The sequence below is a fragment of the Cupressus sempervirens genome, chromosome 4 (genome assembly GCF_028749045.1).
Source record: "Cupressus sempervirens isolate cs-2001-9-10 chromosome 4, ASM2874904v1, whole genome shotgun sequence".
Lineage (NCBI taxonomy): Eukaryota > Viridiplantae > Streptophyta > Pinopsida > Cupressales > Cupressaceae > Cupressus > Cupressus sempervirens.
Window position 1 is genome coordinate 769,440,770 of NC_143121.1, and position 17,055 is coordinate 769,457,824.

Genomic DNA, 17,055 nt, shown 5'->3' on the forward strand with positions numbered 1-17,055 from the left:
ATGTTAATCTGAAGCTATATATTATTGAGGTAGGGATAGTGGGAAAATATAATGCAGAAGTTGTGGGAAAAAAGTATTGGTCACAAGGATGAGCTTATCAATAAGGATATGGATGATGCTTGATTCAAGGAGATAAAGGTTAAAACTTCTTTATTGGAGGACAAAAATGGTAACAACTAACATCAAGGTTTCCTTAGGAACATTGGGGATGAGAGTTTCAAAATCTTGAAGGCTCCTACATATTAACTTAGGATCCTAGTTGGCAAGTTGGAGACCTCTTAAAGTGGAAATTTTATCATACAAGTGGGTGATGAGAAAGACAATCCTAGGGATAGGGCCTTTACCCTCAACAAAAAGACTAGAGCTAGCACTAGAAACAAGGATCAACATGTTACTAAAGAGATAAAAGATATTAAGAAGGTTATTGAAGATAGAGAGAAACCATAGATAGAAGTTTTTGACCTTCTTCAGAGTTTCATTTAGTCTTGTTTTTGGGTCTAGGTTGTGTTTGTCTTATATTCTATCTATTGTCATTTTTTCTATGTTTTTTATTAAGGTTAAAATAGGGTTTAAGGGGACCTAAAATCTAGTAAAAGTATAGTTTCAAGGGAATCTAGAATTGACCAAACTAGTTAAAGCACCATTGTAGAAAAATCTATATGCAATCTAGTAACCCACTACAAAAAATTATGTTATGGCCATTAAAATTACAAAGAGTAATTCATGGCTACACCAACACAAAATCCTTATACCACTTCTGTACAACTTAGACAACCACATGGAAATGAATCTCCCCTAAACATAAGAAAATGTTTCTATATATGGTACCCTAAACCAAAAATATGAACTATTGAAGTCCACATGTATATTTTGTAGGAGAAAATTAAACTAGAACTCTAATAGGGTACAAGAGGGTTCTAAAACCTATTCAATAGGAAGAAAATTATCTATATTATAGTTTGAGTGAGTAGAAGCACCCCACCTCAAAACAAAATCCCACATCCTTTCCTTCCACCATCCTTCCCTTCCACTAGCAATCATAGAGGAGAGAAACTCTTCAACAACTAACATCAACCTCTTCCTCATAGAATACCTCCACCACAAAAGAATATTTTTGCACCTCAATATGGAATATAGGAGAAATCATGAGATCGCCTAACATTGTACTCCAACAAAAAATGCATATGGAACATTCCCATCTCCATGGGGGAAGACTCAACATCAAAAGAAGTTAAATAGGGAGGGGAGAGAGATAGTCGACCACCTCCTTAAAAAGGTACTAAAAGAGAAAATACAAAAGAATTATAATAGAGAAGTCCCAAATAAACCATAACTCTTTCTAAGGATTAGTCAGAATACACAAGAGAGTGAATTAGAATAAACCCCTCAAATGTGCACGATAGAGAAAAAATATCCACACTCTCATATTGATTGTCTCCACAATCAAAATTCATTAAATAATAGAGGAGACCTTAAATGACTAATAAGCCACCATACAAGAAACAATCATTCTAGGGACTCCGTAGGTATCCCTAGAGATGACAAGCAACTAGTCACACCTCACGATCTAGTCCAAGAAACTCATATATCCAAATCTAATTGGAGAAAAAGTGTCTAAGATAAAGGAAACCCCTCCAAACTAACAAAACCTTCCGAAAAAAACTTTGGCCATAAACACCACCAAATGGAGTAGATTTCATACTGAGGGTTGAGCATAAAGAAGGGAGCACCAAAGAGAATTGATTAGATTAATCCTCTAAGAATACCCTTCAATAAAACACACCTAACATCATCATAATTAAAAAACTATCTGATGAGACCAAAGCCATACTCCCCATCATCACCATCTTCCTTTGCATTGCCCTCTTGCAACTCTATGATATAGGAGTATTTGTACAAAAAATTGATGCAAACCCTAGTATGGAAACTTGGGCTTTTGAAAACACTCCTCCCCATCGCATAACTTAAAAAAATGAAATTTTGATGTCTTTGTTGTTAGTTGAGTCTTCTAGATGGCTTTTCTTGTTTCCCCCATCTTCCCTTTTTTACTTATTTTTCTTTTGGAACTTAGTCTTATCTTTAAGGGTTTTTGTAGTATGGGGCTTCAAGGTCCCTTCAAATTGTTCTTTCACACAATCATAACTTTAAGAAGTCTTTTAAAATTATATTGAATATTTTTTATATATCTAGTTCAGAATTAAAAATAAACATCATCATATAGAAGTTATTATCTTTTACATTTTTAATGTATTATGCTAAAAAAAAATATTTTAATGTGTATTTTAAATATAATAAATCTTAGGCAAGAGCCTACAACACAATGGTAACTTGTGAGCCGCTCATGTGGGAGGTCTTGGGTTCAAATTATCTTAACACATAAATATAATTAATTACAATAAACAACATTAATTAATCTAGGCTTCAACCGTTTACCGATCAAAAATAAAAATCTTAAACAATCGTAATGAATAAAAATTGTATATATTAACTAATCATTAATAATTAGCTTTAGGTCATCTTTAACTTGATCATAATATATTAGCAATAATAGTTACCCTATCATAATACATGAATAGTAATTTATCAAATTCTTTTTAATATTTGTTTTTAAAAATTTGTAAGTTTATTTAGTGTTTTCAAAATAATTCAATTTAAAAATATATTATTGAAAATACATATGAGTAATTATGTTTTGTTTTGGACAAAATATTAGAATTATAAAATACCTTTCAAATATTATTAATATGGTTTATAGAGATTATAATGCATGAAATATTTTAAATGTAATTAGATCTTGAATAATCCTTTTAATATTGATTTAAAAAGATATTTGTTTGTTTAGCCTTTTGAAAAAACATCAAATCAATAGGAAAATTTAGGATGCATAAACTCTTATATTTTATTTTGAGACATGTTAGAACTAAGACATAATTGATGTTAAAAATATTTAATGAATAATTACTATTATGTTTATTTATACGATTATATAAATATACATATACAGCTAAAGCAATATTTTTTTAAAATTCAAGTGGTGATCCATCGTACATTATTAACTTAATTAGTTCTAGAACTCATAGATGAAGGAGCTAGTAAGAAGACATCCAATCATCACTAAAAAATCCAAGGAACAGAGAAGAGAACAACCAAAGAAAGAAAAGGAGACCAACTAAGCAAGCAATTGAAACTTGCCCCTCAAAAATGTTCAGCAATACAAGAATAGACAAAGACCATTCTCAGAGTCTAATTATGTAAAAAATACTATAGGCTATCTTTGACAACATAAGTTTTTCCTACTTTACTACACTAGAACAAGAAACCCATTTTTGTTAATTTAAAATACTCTAGCCAAAAGATAAACCAAACCAAAAAGGTTGCCACCAGCAATGAAATGTATGAACTAGAACCAAATGAAGAACACAACCAATGTTGAAAAATTAACGAGCAAAAAGAGAAACCCAAAACGATGTTTGAGCATGAAAATGAAGAGAAAGATCTCATGATTGATTGAGCTTGTCATAGGAGATACAATTTGATGCAAACCAGTAGTTGGAACAAAATAGTAGCCCAAATGGACAAAGAAAGATCGCCTTAGCGATGACATATGTAATGGATGTCTACCACCAAACTCTTATGCAACACCACCTAAACCTGACATTTAGATAAATTTTATAAATGTTATTTATTTAATTATTAGATATGAAAATAATATAATTTGAAAATAATTATTTAATTAATATATACGAAATAAATAGGAGTTTAGAAAGTAAAATTTGATATAAAATTTTATTAAAATTTAAACAAGATTTAGAGACAACATTGATTTTTAGTTACAATAGAGAACAACTTTTCTTATTTAAAATACTTGGAGAATTTATTAAACAATATTATTTGAATGTATCTCTAAAGAGAATAATATACTTAAATGGTGACTCTATATTTTTGGTTGGAGACCTTGCACAATTGCCTCTTGCAACAAGCAGGTCTCTCTATGCATCATATTATAACCGTGAATAGATTTTAGCTTAACTGGAGTAGCTTTTCCATAATTACCAGCCTCCCAAGATGAAACACTAATAATTATAAATTAACACCTTGATTAAAGAGATTTCATTGTATTTCCATAATTGCATGTTATGCATCTTTCACATTGCTAAGACAATGGTAAGTGAAAATAAATAGAATTGAATAGAAAAGGGCATTAGAATAGTACGAGAAGCACAATTAATAGTTTAATATAAATCTAGATATAATATAGCAACACAATAATACATAGAGAAACCGTGGTTTTTGCCTTACATGGATAACAATATCTCGCGTACATAATTCAAGTCTGTAGTCATAATTCTCATCGACAAAACCAACATGTAGTAACATTATTATAGTTTGGTGTAATCCAAACCATGCCTCCTTTACTTATAGTCCATATAGTCTCTGAAGAACTACTATCTGCAACAAGAACAAAAAGAAAACTCCGAGTAAAGAAAAAGAATAGAAGATTATACTATTGTTTCAACTGAAACAATATATAGTAAGATTTAAGAGTTAAACTAAATGTGCTAAATTGTCAATAATTGAGTAATTTTTCTAAGCTGAAATTTTCCTTCCCTAAATAATATTTGTAAGTGGCCATACATGAAACAATGAAAATATAAAATCCGAGATAAAATTAAATCATTAACTTACAATATCTAGTAAATTGTATGAGGTGGAGGAGCCTTATGCATGGGAGGAGGCTTGTAGTGTCCATTCTTTGGTTGCTTGGGAGGAGATTTCTTCATGGGGGGGTGCGCTTGACCAGGGCCATTGATGATGGGGAAGCCCGGCATGTGATAGAGAGGAGCATTTGCAGGAGAGAATGGTGGGATTTTGTGGAAAGGTGGCAGCTTTGGAATCAGAGGATAAGAGTGGGGGGATTGTGGGTTTGGAAATGTAGGCGGGTGGGCTTCTTTCATGAGATCTGGCTTCTCCTGAAATGGGGGCTTGTGAATGAAGGGAGAAGGGCTGTGTGGTTGTGGGTTGTGAAAGAGTGGGGGAAGTGTATAAGGAGGGTGAGCTCCTTGTAAAGGATTGCCATGATTGTGGTGGAAGGGAGGAAATGGCCTCTCCGATGAACATGCAGATACAAATGCAAACAAGATGAAAAGTAGAAGGGACTTATTGAGAGCCATTGTAATTGTTGATGGTGAATTGAAATGTGTGAAGGGATGAAGAGTATTTATAATCGACCAGCTGAGGGAAAGCGAACTAGAAACTTCGAATTCAAACTGCTTGTAACAATCTATTATTGGGTATACGTTGTGTGAACGATAGAAAGCTCGACATTTGCGAGTAGGAGATTGTCTACACACATGACTTGCTTTCAGATGCACGTATGAACCAAAAAAAATTTAAAATTCCATTAATCAGGCATCATTTAAGGAGTTGAATAATATTTGGGCACTCCACAAAGTCAAATAATTGGCAATATCAACAGTTTAGAAGCGACATTCGCGTCTCATACCGAGAAAGGGAAGGCCGTCTCACATGTGAAGTCAAATCGCAGGTAACGGAGGACGTCTCACATGGGAAGGGAGGAATGGGGAATTTCAACGTTGAGCCGTGTGAATGCGAAAGGGACGGATCTGACTCGAACGTTAAGTTATTATTATTATTAAGTCTTGCGTTTACCTTGTAGGGTACAATTGAAAGATTTGAAAAATAGCCATCACAGCTCGATGTGTAATAAATTTGTCAAAGAGGTTGGGAAAAAAATAGAGTCGGAGAAAGGTGGAGAGAGGAGAGATTGGGAAATAGATTAATAGATGTAATCGGAGTGAGTGAATGACACTTGTAGCTAGAGAAGGGTAGGAATGAATGAGCTAAAGATGATGATAAAGATAAAGATAAAGAGATAGACATATAGAATGGCAAATAAGGAATCTTTGTGAACATGAGATATATGTACTAAAATAATTCTTAAAATAAAAAATTAATTTCTTTATAGCATACTTCTTATTGTCAACGAAAGCTATGTAATTTTAACATAAGCATATGAAGAATGAGAAAACTTAGTAATTGTGGGTCCCACTTTTAAAAAATGTTCCATAACTTTGATGATTGTCATGTAGGCTGATTTACCTCAAAAGTGTTAGGTGAGATAATGTAGTTGTGTACAAATAGGAGAAACATTGACTAATTCTGTATGGGGATGAAAACAGATGGTTAATGATGAATTAAAATAAGGAGAGAATCTCACTACCAACCACCCCCCCCCAAAAAAAAAAAAAACACCACAGTCATCAAAAGACTAAAACAACATGATCCATATTAGTACAAGGGTCAATTTTCAGCTTAACATAAATCATTAGATCAATCATTTCCTATATAAGAAGGATACATTGCTAGACACTTCTTAACCTAAGTCTAGCTCTAGGGCATTAACACAAGCAATATATTTTAAATATGAGCATCACTAGAAGGCCTAGGAAAAGAAGGATTATAAATAGGAGATGCAACTAATATAACTACATAATTGCTCAACTATGGAAAATAGTATAATATAGCTACTATTGTAACTATTATGCTAATATCCCCTTGATACTCTTCCCTAACTAAATTGATCTTCAAAACATGAAATCATCTTCACTAAGCATGACTATTTATATATACATTCTATTGTTCCAAGATAATGTCAACCTACATTCTATTGTTCCAAGATAACGTCAACCTGCTAATTCATTGGACAATTATTTTAACTTGTTTAAATTCTTTTTCAATTCTTCATAGTTTATCACCCTTTTATAGAGCTCAAAGTCAAGAATATTCTCATATAGATTTTATAGTGTTTTGAATAGATATAATAAATTGCAATTAAAAAATTCTACAAGCACATATTTTAATACTCGAAAAGATGTCAATTTTGAGAAAGAAAAAAATATTAAATAGTATTAAAAAAATTTAAAACTTATATGACATTCTAGAGAAGAGAGTTCTCTTCTAGAATGCATAATTTTTCTTCTGGTTAGAATAAATTTGTTTTGAAAAATGTAGTGGGAGGTAAAAACTATCAATTTCAGGTGAGTTGAAGTTTGAATTGTTATAAAAGAGAAAGTATAGTTCTAAAGACAAATTTTAATTTTGATTGTTCTAGTTATATTTGTTATCAATAACATAGTCCGAGATCAAAGGGAAATAATTTTATTTCCACATAGTTTTGTGGTGGGAACTAGACCCCTAATTTTCAACATTTTTCAGCAGCTAAAAATTTATTTATAAAAGTTAGGAAAATATATCAATTTTTATTCCAAAAAATTATTAAAAATTATAATCCTAAATTTCATCCATTTCTTAATATTTTGTTAGTTTAATTCATTTTCAAATTCAAAATAATCAGGATAGTTTTATGTCATTGAAGGTGAACAATTATACCTTTGGCAACATTTTCCTTTATAAAAGGGTGATAAACTGTGAAGAATTGAAAAAGAATTTAAACAACTTAAAATCTCTCTTGGTGAGGTCAATGTAGATCCATGTTAACTATTCATTTCCTTCACCTTCAAGATTTTTGAACACTTACCTACCGATCCCAAACACCCAATTTTATTCTATCATTTAACATAAAATATTCAAGTAATCTAAAGAATCCAAAAGCTATAAAACCTTCTAATAAATCAACCTTATATTATTAAAGCATTTTTTTTATTCATGTCTACTACATCACATACCTTGACCTTATCACATTTGTTTTTTATTGTGCAAAATAGTGGTGTATGTTCTTCAATTTTTGTAAAGCTTTAAACATTATCATCTTGCATCTTTTTGATTGTTTGACAACAAATCCATTTGATATATTCTTCAAAAGAATAAAAATGAGTTGCCTCTAATACTAATGACTATAGTACTTTTGTTTATTAAATGTTATAAGGGTTTCTATACTAACTACCTTTTTCACATGCTACCTCAAGGTATACATCACCGAAATCTCACCAACAATATTTTTGGCTAATTCTACACCTTAGTGAAAAATTAACATACCAATATGTATTTCTTCAAAGCCATATTGTATCCTCTTCTAGTATTGTTAAAAATATTGACCTATACCTTTCAATAAAATTGTTATAGATTTCACACAAGCTCTTTTACTTAGTTAAAGTTTTTTGTAAGAAAAATACTTTAGTAACCTACTATATTTAACAATCTCTACTCATGCCACATAAGATCTACTATCAAAACAAACAAGAACTCTAATCCAAATTTAAGTAGTTGGGGTTGAATCTCTCAACAAAGAGAATTTTATTTTCATATTTTATTATTGCTTTGTTCTCTAAATAAATATTCAATAGTTTCACACTCACACTTTTCCACATAGTTGACAAGCTTAATCTTCCTTTCAGTCTCATTTCATATTAGTTGTGTGATACTCAAACTTCAGAGACATTCATGGTAGTTCACTTTCCTACCATCACATTAGGATATAGTTTTACATAGCACTCTAATACCTAATGAATTTGAGACATCTCAATACATTATTTTAAACTATAAGAAAAAAGGTTCTAAAGAGTATTGAAATCTTTTACAAAAAAATCATCGATTCGAAATAAATCATGCACAATCTAGCCATTAGATATCAACTAGAAACAAGAAATAAAAATATTAAATAAAATCCCAAAAGACCTTACAAAATTTTCATTAACCTATTGAACCTTCTGCATGATGTTGTCAATTGGACCAATACCTTTTTTCCTATAATGGAGTGTGGTAGCTAGGCTAGGAAGAGTGAAAATAACCCATTGAACAAAAACCTTACTCTTTGACTTGACACTAATTGTAAAAAAATGAAACCACCTTTAGAGATACTACATGAATAGCCTCAATAAGAGAATTTAAATTATTTAGCCATGGCATGGCCATGTGTATGACAACCATAATGGTGCTTTTTTTTTCCTACACTTTGGATGGATTACTCCAAATTTTTAGATATGTTATTCAAGCCCTTTACTAAAATCATTAATTCCTTTGGCTATCTTCTCTATACTAGAAAGGATTTATCCATATTGTTCACATTTCAGATTTGAACAGTCTTATCCTTTGAAGTATTAATCCCAAAAACTATCCACATGAATAAGGCACCTTGGCTATTCATGCTTAACATTTTACTCAGATTAATAGAATCGTAAATAATTGGTTTGACTTTTTGTCTGTTTCTGGTTTTGACCCCTTCTAGTTTAGTTGAATTATTTTGGTTGCTAGTCCATGTCATACCATCTAGACTTAGTTTCTGGTCCTTGTAAAACCAACTTTCAAATTTTATTTTGAAACTCTGGGTTACTGGTCCCTATAAAACCAGTTCGTGTCCTTGTCACTTTTTGTATGGGGTTCTAGGTCACCTTCAAACCTATTTTAACCTAATAAAAACATTTTACTAAGATTCATAGAATCATAAATAGAATATCCTTTCTCCTTAGGGGAATCCTTTCTAATATACATAGGACTATCAATATGATAATGCACTTTAGGACTGCCATCAAGAAATATCGACAAAATAGTATTTGTTCTTGTATTAATATTCTTATTAATATTTTTGACATAAGATGATATTTTCTCATCACCCATTGGATGGAACATGTTAGGGACTCTCTCCTTCCCTTTAACCAATAAAAATAAGTAAAACCTAACTTTACCTTTACCCTTAACACCACTACTAGGAAAAAAGAATTTAGGAAGACACCTATCAAAGGGAATATAATTAGAATCCTCAAGATTAGAAATGACAATTTTATGATGGGTCAAGGAATCCATTTTGGGAAGTTTACATTTTCCTAAACATAAACAACCTTCCTCCTTATAGGTGGCATCCTTTGAATCACTATAGTGACCATCAAGATGGAAGTGGATATTTCTTATAAATTTTATTCAAACCCACTTTTCGTGGTAGGGTTCTTTCAAATTTTAATGAGGAGGATTAAACTCTTATAAAATATTGTGATAGGGGTAATTTTACCATGAGCTTTCGTACTATGAAAAATTAATTAAGATAGATAGATAGCGGAAAGAGGTATGCATTACCATGTAAAAAATGCTTAACAATAAAAAAGTGATAACTGCACAAAGTAATGAACTGGTGTTTGAGAGTAACATATCACTCTATTACTTTAGCAACCTCTACCAAAAAGAGGTTTGATAATGGTCATTCATAGCCTACACTAGTAATTAATTTCACTTTATCCCTTTCACTTCTCTCAGAAAAAATCACAATATCGTCATCTGCACAATTCTTGCCCTTAAATAATTTTCTTCATTCAATGATAGTGTTTGATACCTTCACTACTAACTCCACTAAAATGAGAAACTAAATATAATATACCTTGACTTTGTATCCTTATCTTATCCCTTCAAAAATGTAGAACTAACCTATAGGCTAAGGTCACACAATTTATAGATATATGAAGAAAGTTCTGTATTGGAAAGCTCATACCAAACCTAATTATTCATCTATGACTCTAGCAAATAATATGTTCCACCCTATTTCAATCTCCACCTCTTGTGTAGAGAGGAAACGAGAGTGTCAAAACCATACAAATGAAAAACCAAATGTAACAAGATAATATCATAGTAGAGTCTTAAATTGGATGCACTTCAATTTAGGAACTTTCAGCTCCTTTTTAGTATATTTGGATTCACAATCGCACTTTTCACTCATGTTCTTCTTTTGTCATCTTTCTCCTAGGTGAAATTGAGGTAGGACTTGAAAAGTCTTCATTTTTATTTTTCCATCATACATTGGTTAAGTGATGAAGTGCAAGGCTAGGTATATCCCACTTGTAGATGACCTAGCCCCTAGAAAATAACAACATAATGGAAGATGAATAATAAAATAGAGATCTAGATCCAAAACAACATATATTCTCATAATATAATCAAAAGATTTACATCCAGTATGCCCATTTGTAAGGATTTCTAGGTTATGACCATTATAAAGAAGATTACAACTCAATACTCATATGTGAAGATCCACCTACTAGTTATCATCCCTCAAGATGACCCTAGCTACTCCATGTGAATAGTTGATTAACCCTTCATGTCTCTAGACAAGACGAGACTCTCTACTTATACCAAAACAAGCCACAAGACAACTTGGAAAACTAAATTAAACAAACACTTAGGACAAACCCCAAGTTTACAACCATAACTAACTCATGAGACAAAATAAAAGTACACAACCTTATACATGGGTCCATACACCATCCAATGATCCACATCTAAGATCGCACAAGCCAACTCCATGAATTAGTGCTCATGGAAATAATCTCCAAAGTAACCTATGAAATAATGAACATGTTACCGATAGCCACCAAAAAAGTTCTAACTCCAACATAATCAATCCAATCATTATGCAGACATATGAAAAAGTCAATAAAGAGGTGTCAAACACAATCCTAAGCTTACGGAACATAGGGTCCCCACAATCCAAGCTCGATTCTTTTGCATTAGACTCCTAGGGTAAATATAAAAGTGTGTCGCACACTTTGATACCAAAATAAATAGTTGTGATCATCTTCAAATTCATCTTCACCAACAACTTCCACTTCCTCTCATACCAAAGAACAAATCTACATATCAACCATCTCCACTTCATCCATTCAAACATTGAAATCATATTAATCTCAACAACCCAATTAATATGCTCACTTAGACAAAAAAAGAATGAGCAACATAATAATTCTCCAACAATCTATTCAATTGATCACAACCAACAATAATAAGATTTTGAATGTTCATGAAATCTGTGTGAACAACATCTTGAAATGCTAAAATTGAATCAACAATGTGTAAATCCTTAGCCATATCAACCATAAGAAAATCCACATCAATGACATGTAGATCCTTAACCACATAAGAAATAAATGAATCCACATCAACAACATGTAAATCCAACTCCATATCAATAGTAGCATCCATATCATCAACATGTAGATCCACATCTATATCAGTAACAATAGAATCCCAAAGAATATAATCAATTATATGTGAATCAAAAACTATATCCACATTAGTAGGAATATAGAAATCCAAATCAGTAATATCAATATTAACATGTACATCCTCAATTATCTTAGCAAAAACATATAAATTCATATCCATATCAACAACCATATGCAAATCATCATCCATGCATGAATCATTATCACCACAAATGCAAATCTCATCATTACCAATCTCATTAATCTCAATAAGATGCCCTTGTAATCTCCATGTAACATCCATCCATCTACTTATGAAAACCAAAAGATACCTCATCATCTTGAACAAAGTCAATCTTTATGTCTTCCTTAGTAGCAAAGTGTATTCTTCTCTAAACAATACTTCTTACTAACTAGATAACTCTCCTCATGATTAGTAGATTCGGATTCAAAAAATATTTAATCATTACTTCAATACTCTTATTGAATTTGTCCTAAAACTTATCCAATTATCCATCAAGTTCCTTTCAAAGTATAATTGCATCACATTGATGATTTGATTGCAAGGCTACAACTACCTTATACTTGGTGATCTACTTTCCAACCTTCACATCCTACCTTGATTTAAGTGATTTGTTCACACAATGAAAAATTCATCTCTTGCATCAAGTTTTTACAACCCCAAAAAGTCCATTGCAAGTCCTCTGCAATTGTGAGCCAAAACCATGCTTTGGCACCTCACTACAAAGAGATCTAGGGATATAGAGATAATCAATCCAAAACACAACTAGTACAAGACTAAATTATACTTTGATACCATTTGATGTAGTACAAGGCCAGGTATACCCTACTTGGAGGAGACCTAGCCCCCAAAAACTAACCACACAATGAAGGATGAACAATAAAAAAGAGACACAAATCAAAAAATAAATATATTCTCATAATATAATCATAATATTTACATCCAACATGCATGAGTATAAGGCCTTATGACTTATGACCATTACAAAGAAAAATTCAACTCAATATTTATATGTAAACATTGACCACCTAGCTATCATCTCTCATGATTCTCATAGCTACTCCATGCTAACAAACGATCAATTGGTGATGCATCTAGAAAAGGAAAGACTATCTACTTATACCAAATCAAGCCACAATTCAGCCTGATAGACTAAATTAAATAAACTTTTAGGAAAAGCTCGCAGTTTTCAACCATAACTAACTCATAAGACAAAATAAGAGTATGCAGCCTTATTCGTAGGTCTACATGCCATCAAATGATCTAGATCTAAGAATGCACACTCTTAGAGATCAAAGGTTAAAAAAATCTCTGAAGTATACCTAGGAAATAAATAATATATTACCGAAGGCCATGAACATAGATTTAACCCTAACATGATCAAACTAATCATTATGTACAGATAGGAAAAGGTCTATAAAAAGGTCCCAAACATAATACTAAGCTCGTAGAGCATATATTCCATGAATCCCAAGCTTGATGCTCCTACATCATCGAGGTAGGATTGAATCGACAAGTATTCTTTTCTTTATATTCCCTATACCCTATATTTTGTCCCAAATTGAAAAACCTAAACACCTATTTTACCCCTAATTACTACTAACTTGAAATATAATAATAAGAAGACTCAAAAGGTTTATCTTTTGTTCTAGGTCAACCAAGGTCAACCTAGCCTAGGTCAAGGTCAACTCGAGTCGAGGTGGTCCTAGTATAGGTCAACAAGGTTGACCTTGACCTGGAGTTTCCTATGATTCTAGATGTGTTGTAATTTTACTCCCACAAAAAAAATCTTACTATTAGCCCCAATTGACAATGTAACTAATAACTCTATGAATGTATGGAAGAGATTCATATCATTTTCTATATTGTCATTGATGTCAAGACTTGGTTGATTAGAATTTATGCTAATTTAGTAGAGTGCCAGGTATGTAAAGGATCATGATCAACCAAACTATGCCCTTAAGTGGCAATGAAAAATCAACCAATCAGGGTTATGTCAACTTGACATGAAATTTTCAACTTTTTATTAAATTTCTATACAAATTTGAGACAAAAGAATCACTATGAAATTGAATTTATTTTCTAAATTATTAGGACTTATGTGAGAAAAATAAAATTTGATTGGTCAAAAATTTCAACTTTAATGCAATAGTAGAGTAATTTTAGGAAAAAATAAGAGGTTGTTGATCTCATATTTGATTTGATAATTGAGTGTCCACACACTTAAGTCTTTTACTTAGTTCATGTTGAACTAGTAATGCATGCCCAATAAAAAATGCAAATATTAGACCATGTAGAGTTGCAATGAGTGTCAAATCACTCATGTGTCGAGTCACTCATGTGCTGAGTCCCTCAAGTGCTAAGTAGACAAACCATGCCGAGTGATTCAATTTCCAAGTGAATAGTAGATGCTGAATAGCTTAGGTGTTGAGTCAGAGGTAGAAACACAATGCATGTTGAGCATTAGTAACCTCATATGTTGAGTAACACAAATTGGACATATTTGTTTGAAATGGCACAAACATCTATGTAAAACTTTTTTTAGCTGAGCTAAGGATAGATTACGGTCTTTTCAAGATAAGGACAAATCTATATTCAAATTCTACATGTAATTACATGTAGCCAGTTAGAAAATAGGAAGGTTTAAGTGGAAAAATGGATGAATCATAGCTATAGATTCATACCTAACCCTAATCCACCAAGTTCTCTTTAAGAAGGACAAAGCCCTAAATTTTTAGTTTAAGTATACAAGGGGTGAATGAAAGAATTGAAGAAGTGAACAAAGGTAGTTTGTAGAGTGTTCAAGGTGATGTAGTAGTAAGAGTATATTGTAGAATCAATTAGAGAAGAATAGAGGATAGAGAAGGGTACAACATTGTTATATCTGATCATCAAGGATCAAGAAGGACATTGTGTAGAGTTGATCTATTATCAAGCAATCAAGTGCCAATCATAAGATCTATGCTAAGACATTTTAATAGGTGATTTTAGTTAAATCTCTTAGGAAAAGTAGTCCTAACAAGCTTTACCAAATCCTTTAACAGGGTGGTATTCCAAGTGAATGACCTAAAGTCTTTTAACAAGGCACACTTCTAATAAGGTGTTGAAATCCTTTAATAAGGTGGGACTTAATAGTCTTTGCAAGCCTTTAATAGGGCAGGCATTTCATAGGGTAGATCATGATTCATAGTAAAACCATTGTAACCTTAATTGGCTACATTTTATTACTGCAGGAGTAAAGATTTATTTGTGTCATCTGCACCCCATTTTTACCTACTCACTTGGACAGTTTCTGGGTAATCATATCTGGTGTTGATTACTTACATGTTTTAGATGCATTTACTTTACATGTTATTTCAATTTATATATTGAATGCATCTAATGAATGGTGAAAGTTTTATGGATCAAAGTTTAAACTCCTAATTAACCCCCCCCCTTCAAAAGTTTAACTTTCCCACTTGAAATTCCAATAATTGGTAGCAGAGCCAAGTCCTTAGAAGGAGAAGTTTGGTAGCTTAGAGGAAAGATCTTGAAATGGAAGTCTACAAGTTGGGAAAGACTATTAAGAACTAGGAGATTGAAATAGATCTTATACTACATCAACTGAATGAAGCGAGAGGCTTTGAAGAGTTCCTTGAAGAGAAGGAAAGAGATTGCTATAATAGAAAATATCACACAATACCAAGAGATAGACAACACCAAGCTATTTGTAGATGGAAACTCCAATTAATTTGATGTAGTAGTGTAGATCTAATGTAAAAGAATACATCGCAAGCCAAGGAAATAAAAAATCTCAAGATAGAACAAGAATCCCAAGCCATGATGCTATGTAAGGTAACAGAGTAGAAGAAGAAATCCATGGAAGATAAGGCCATGATTAAAGAAGACAAAAGAATCTTGAATAATAGAATTGAAGAAAAGTCAAAGTCATTGAGATAACCACATTGAAGTTGTAGAATGAATAACTACAAAATGATTTGAAAAGAGAAAAAGAAATTGCTAAAAAATTTAACACGCCAAATGAAGCCATCAAAAACTTTGAACAATTACTAAAATCCCCAAGATCCAACAATGATGTAGTAGGATCAGGCTACACAAGTACTAAAGAAGGAGAATAATCAAAAGTTTCTAAAGAAAGGAACATCAAAGGTAAGAAATCTAAACCTACTTATTACTTTTGTGGTAAGAAAGGACGTATTGCTAATATGTGTAGGAGCAAGAATATAAATTAGGATGCTAAGCCTAAAAACACGACTCATTGTCATAAGTGCAACAAACAAGGTCATCAGACACATGAATGTAGAACCAAAACCATGCATGCACCAAGATTTGAAGGATATTGCTACAATTGTTAGAAGTATGGACATAGATCTTTTGAGTGTAGATCCAAATCCATGTGGACATCAAATAGGTTACCAAAGGTAAGAAACAATAGAAACTTTTATAATTGGGATTACAAGACACGATATAGCTATCACTACTATCAAGAATATGGATATGTCCTTGAGAATTGCATTAAGACTCACTTCAATGGTAACTACAAAAGATGGTTGAGTCAAACCACATGTTTTAGTTGTTTAAAGATAGGCCACATAAGTAAGAATTGTCCAATTAGGTCAAAGGCACCAAGTTGTAAACTTGATAAAGGCAAAGGCAAGTAAGTTGTTGAACACATTAGGAATGAGATGAACAAGACATGGAAGAAGAAAGATGGTTGTAGTACATCGAATGGAGAAAAGATCACTTCAACCAATGGGTGAGGTGATTACACATCATCAAACTAGGAAAATAAGAGGTATGTGGGACTAATACTCAAATGTAATATCACACACCAGTTCCAAGGGAAATAGTACTAAAAAGAATACCTTAGCATGAATAAAAATGTAAGATGTTGTTAGAAATATAAGAGGAGTAACTGAGAGGGGGAGGGGGTGAATAAGTTACCACTATAATAAGTCATCGATCCCTTAGGTGTCAATTAAAATTCAAACTAATAAAACTGATTAATGTTGATACTTGGTAAACACATATAAATTGCTAAAACTCGATAAATGTAGAGTGTGAATCACTTTAGTAAATCTTAAGATGTGA

The 17,055-nt window shown here is 32.0% G+C and overlaps 1 protein-coding gene across 1 annotated transcript; it reads right to left on the reverse strand.

The window, feature by feature from the left end:
- Positions 1-4,224: 4,224 nt before the first annotated feature.
- On the reverse strand, positions 4,225-5,204 carry LOC149563642 (uncharacterized). The gene is made up of 2 exons (XM_089826806.1): positions 4,687-5,204; positions 4,225-4,449 (listed from the first exon to the last, which is right to left on the reverse strand). The coding sequence occupies exon 1, from the start codon at positions 5,169-5,171 to the stop codon at positions 4,692-4,694; it is 480 nt and encodes a 159-aa protein (XP_089682932.1). The 5' UTR covers positions 5,172-5,204; the 3' UTR covers positions 4,225-4,449; positions 4,687-4,691.
- Positions 5,205-17,055: the final 11,851 nt, after the last annotated feature.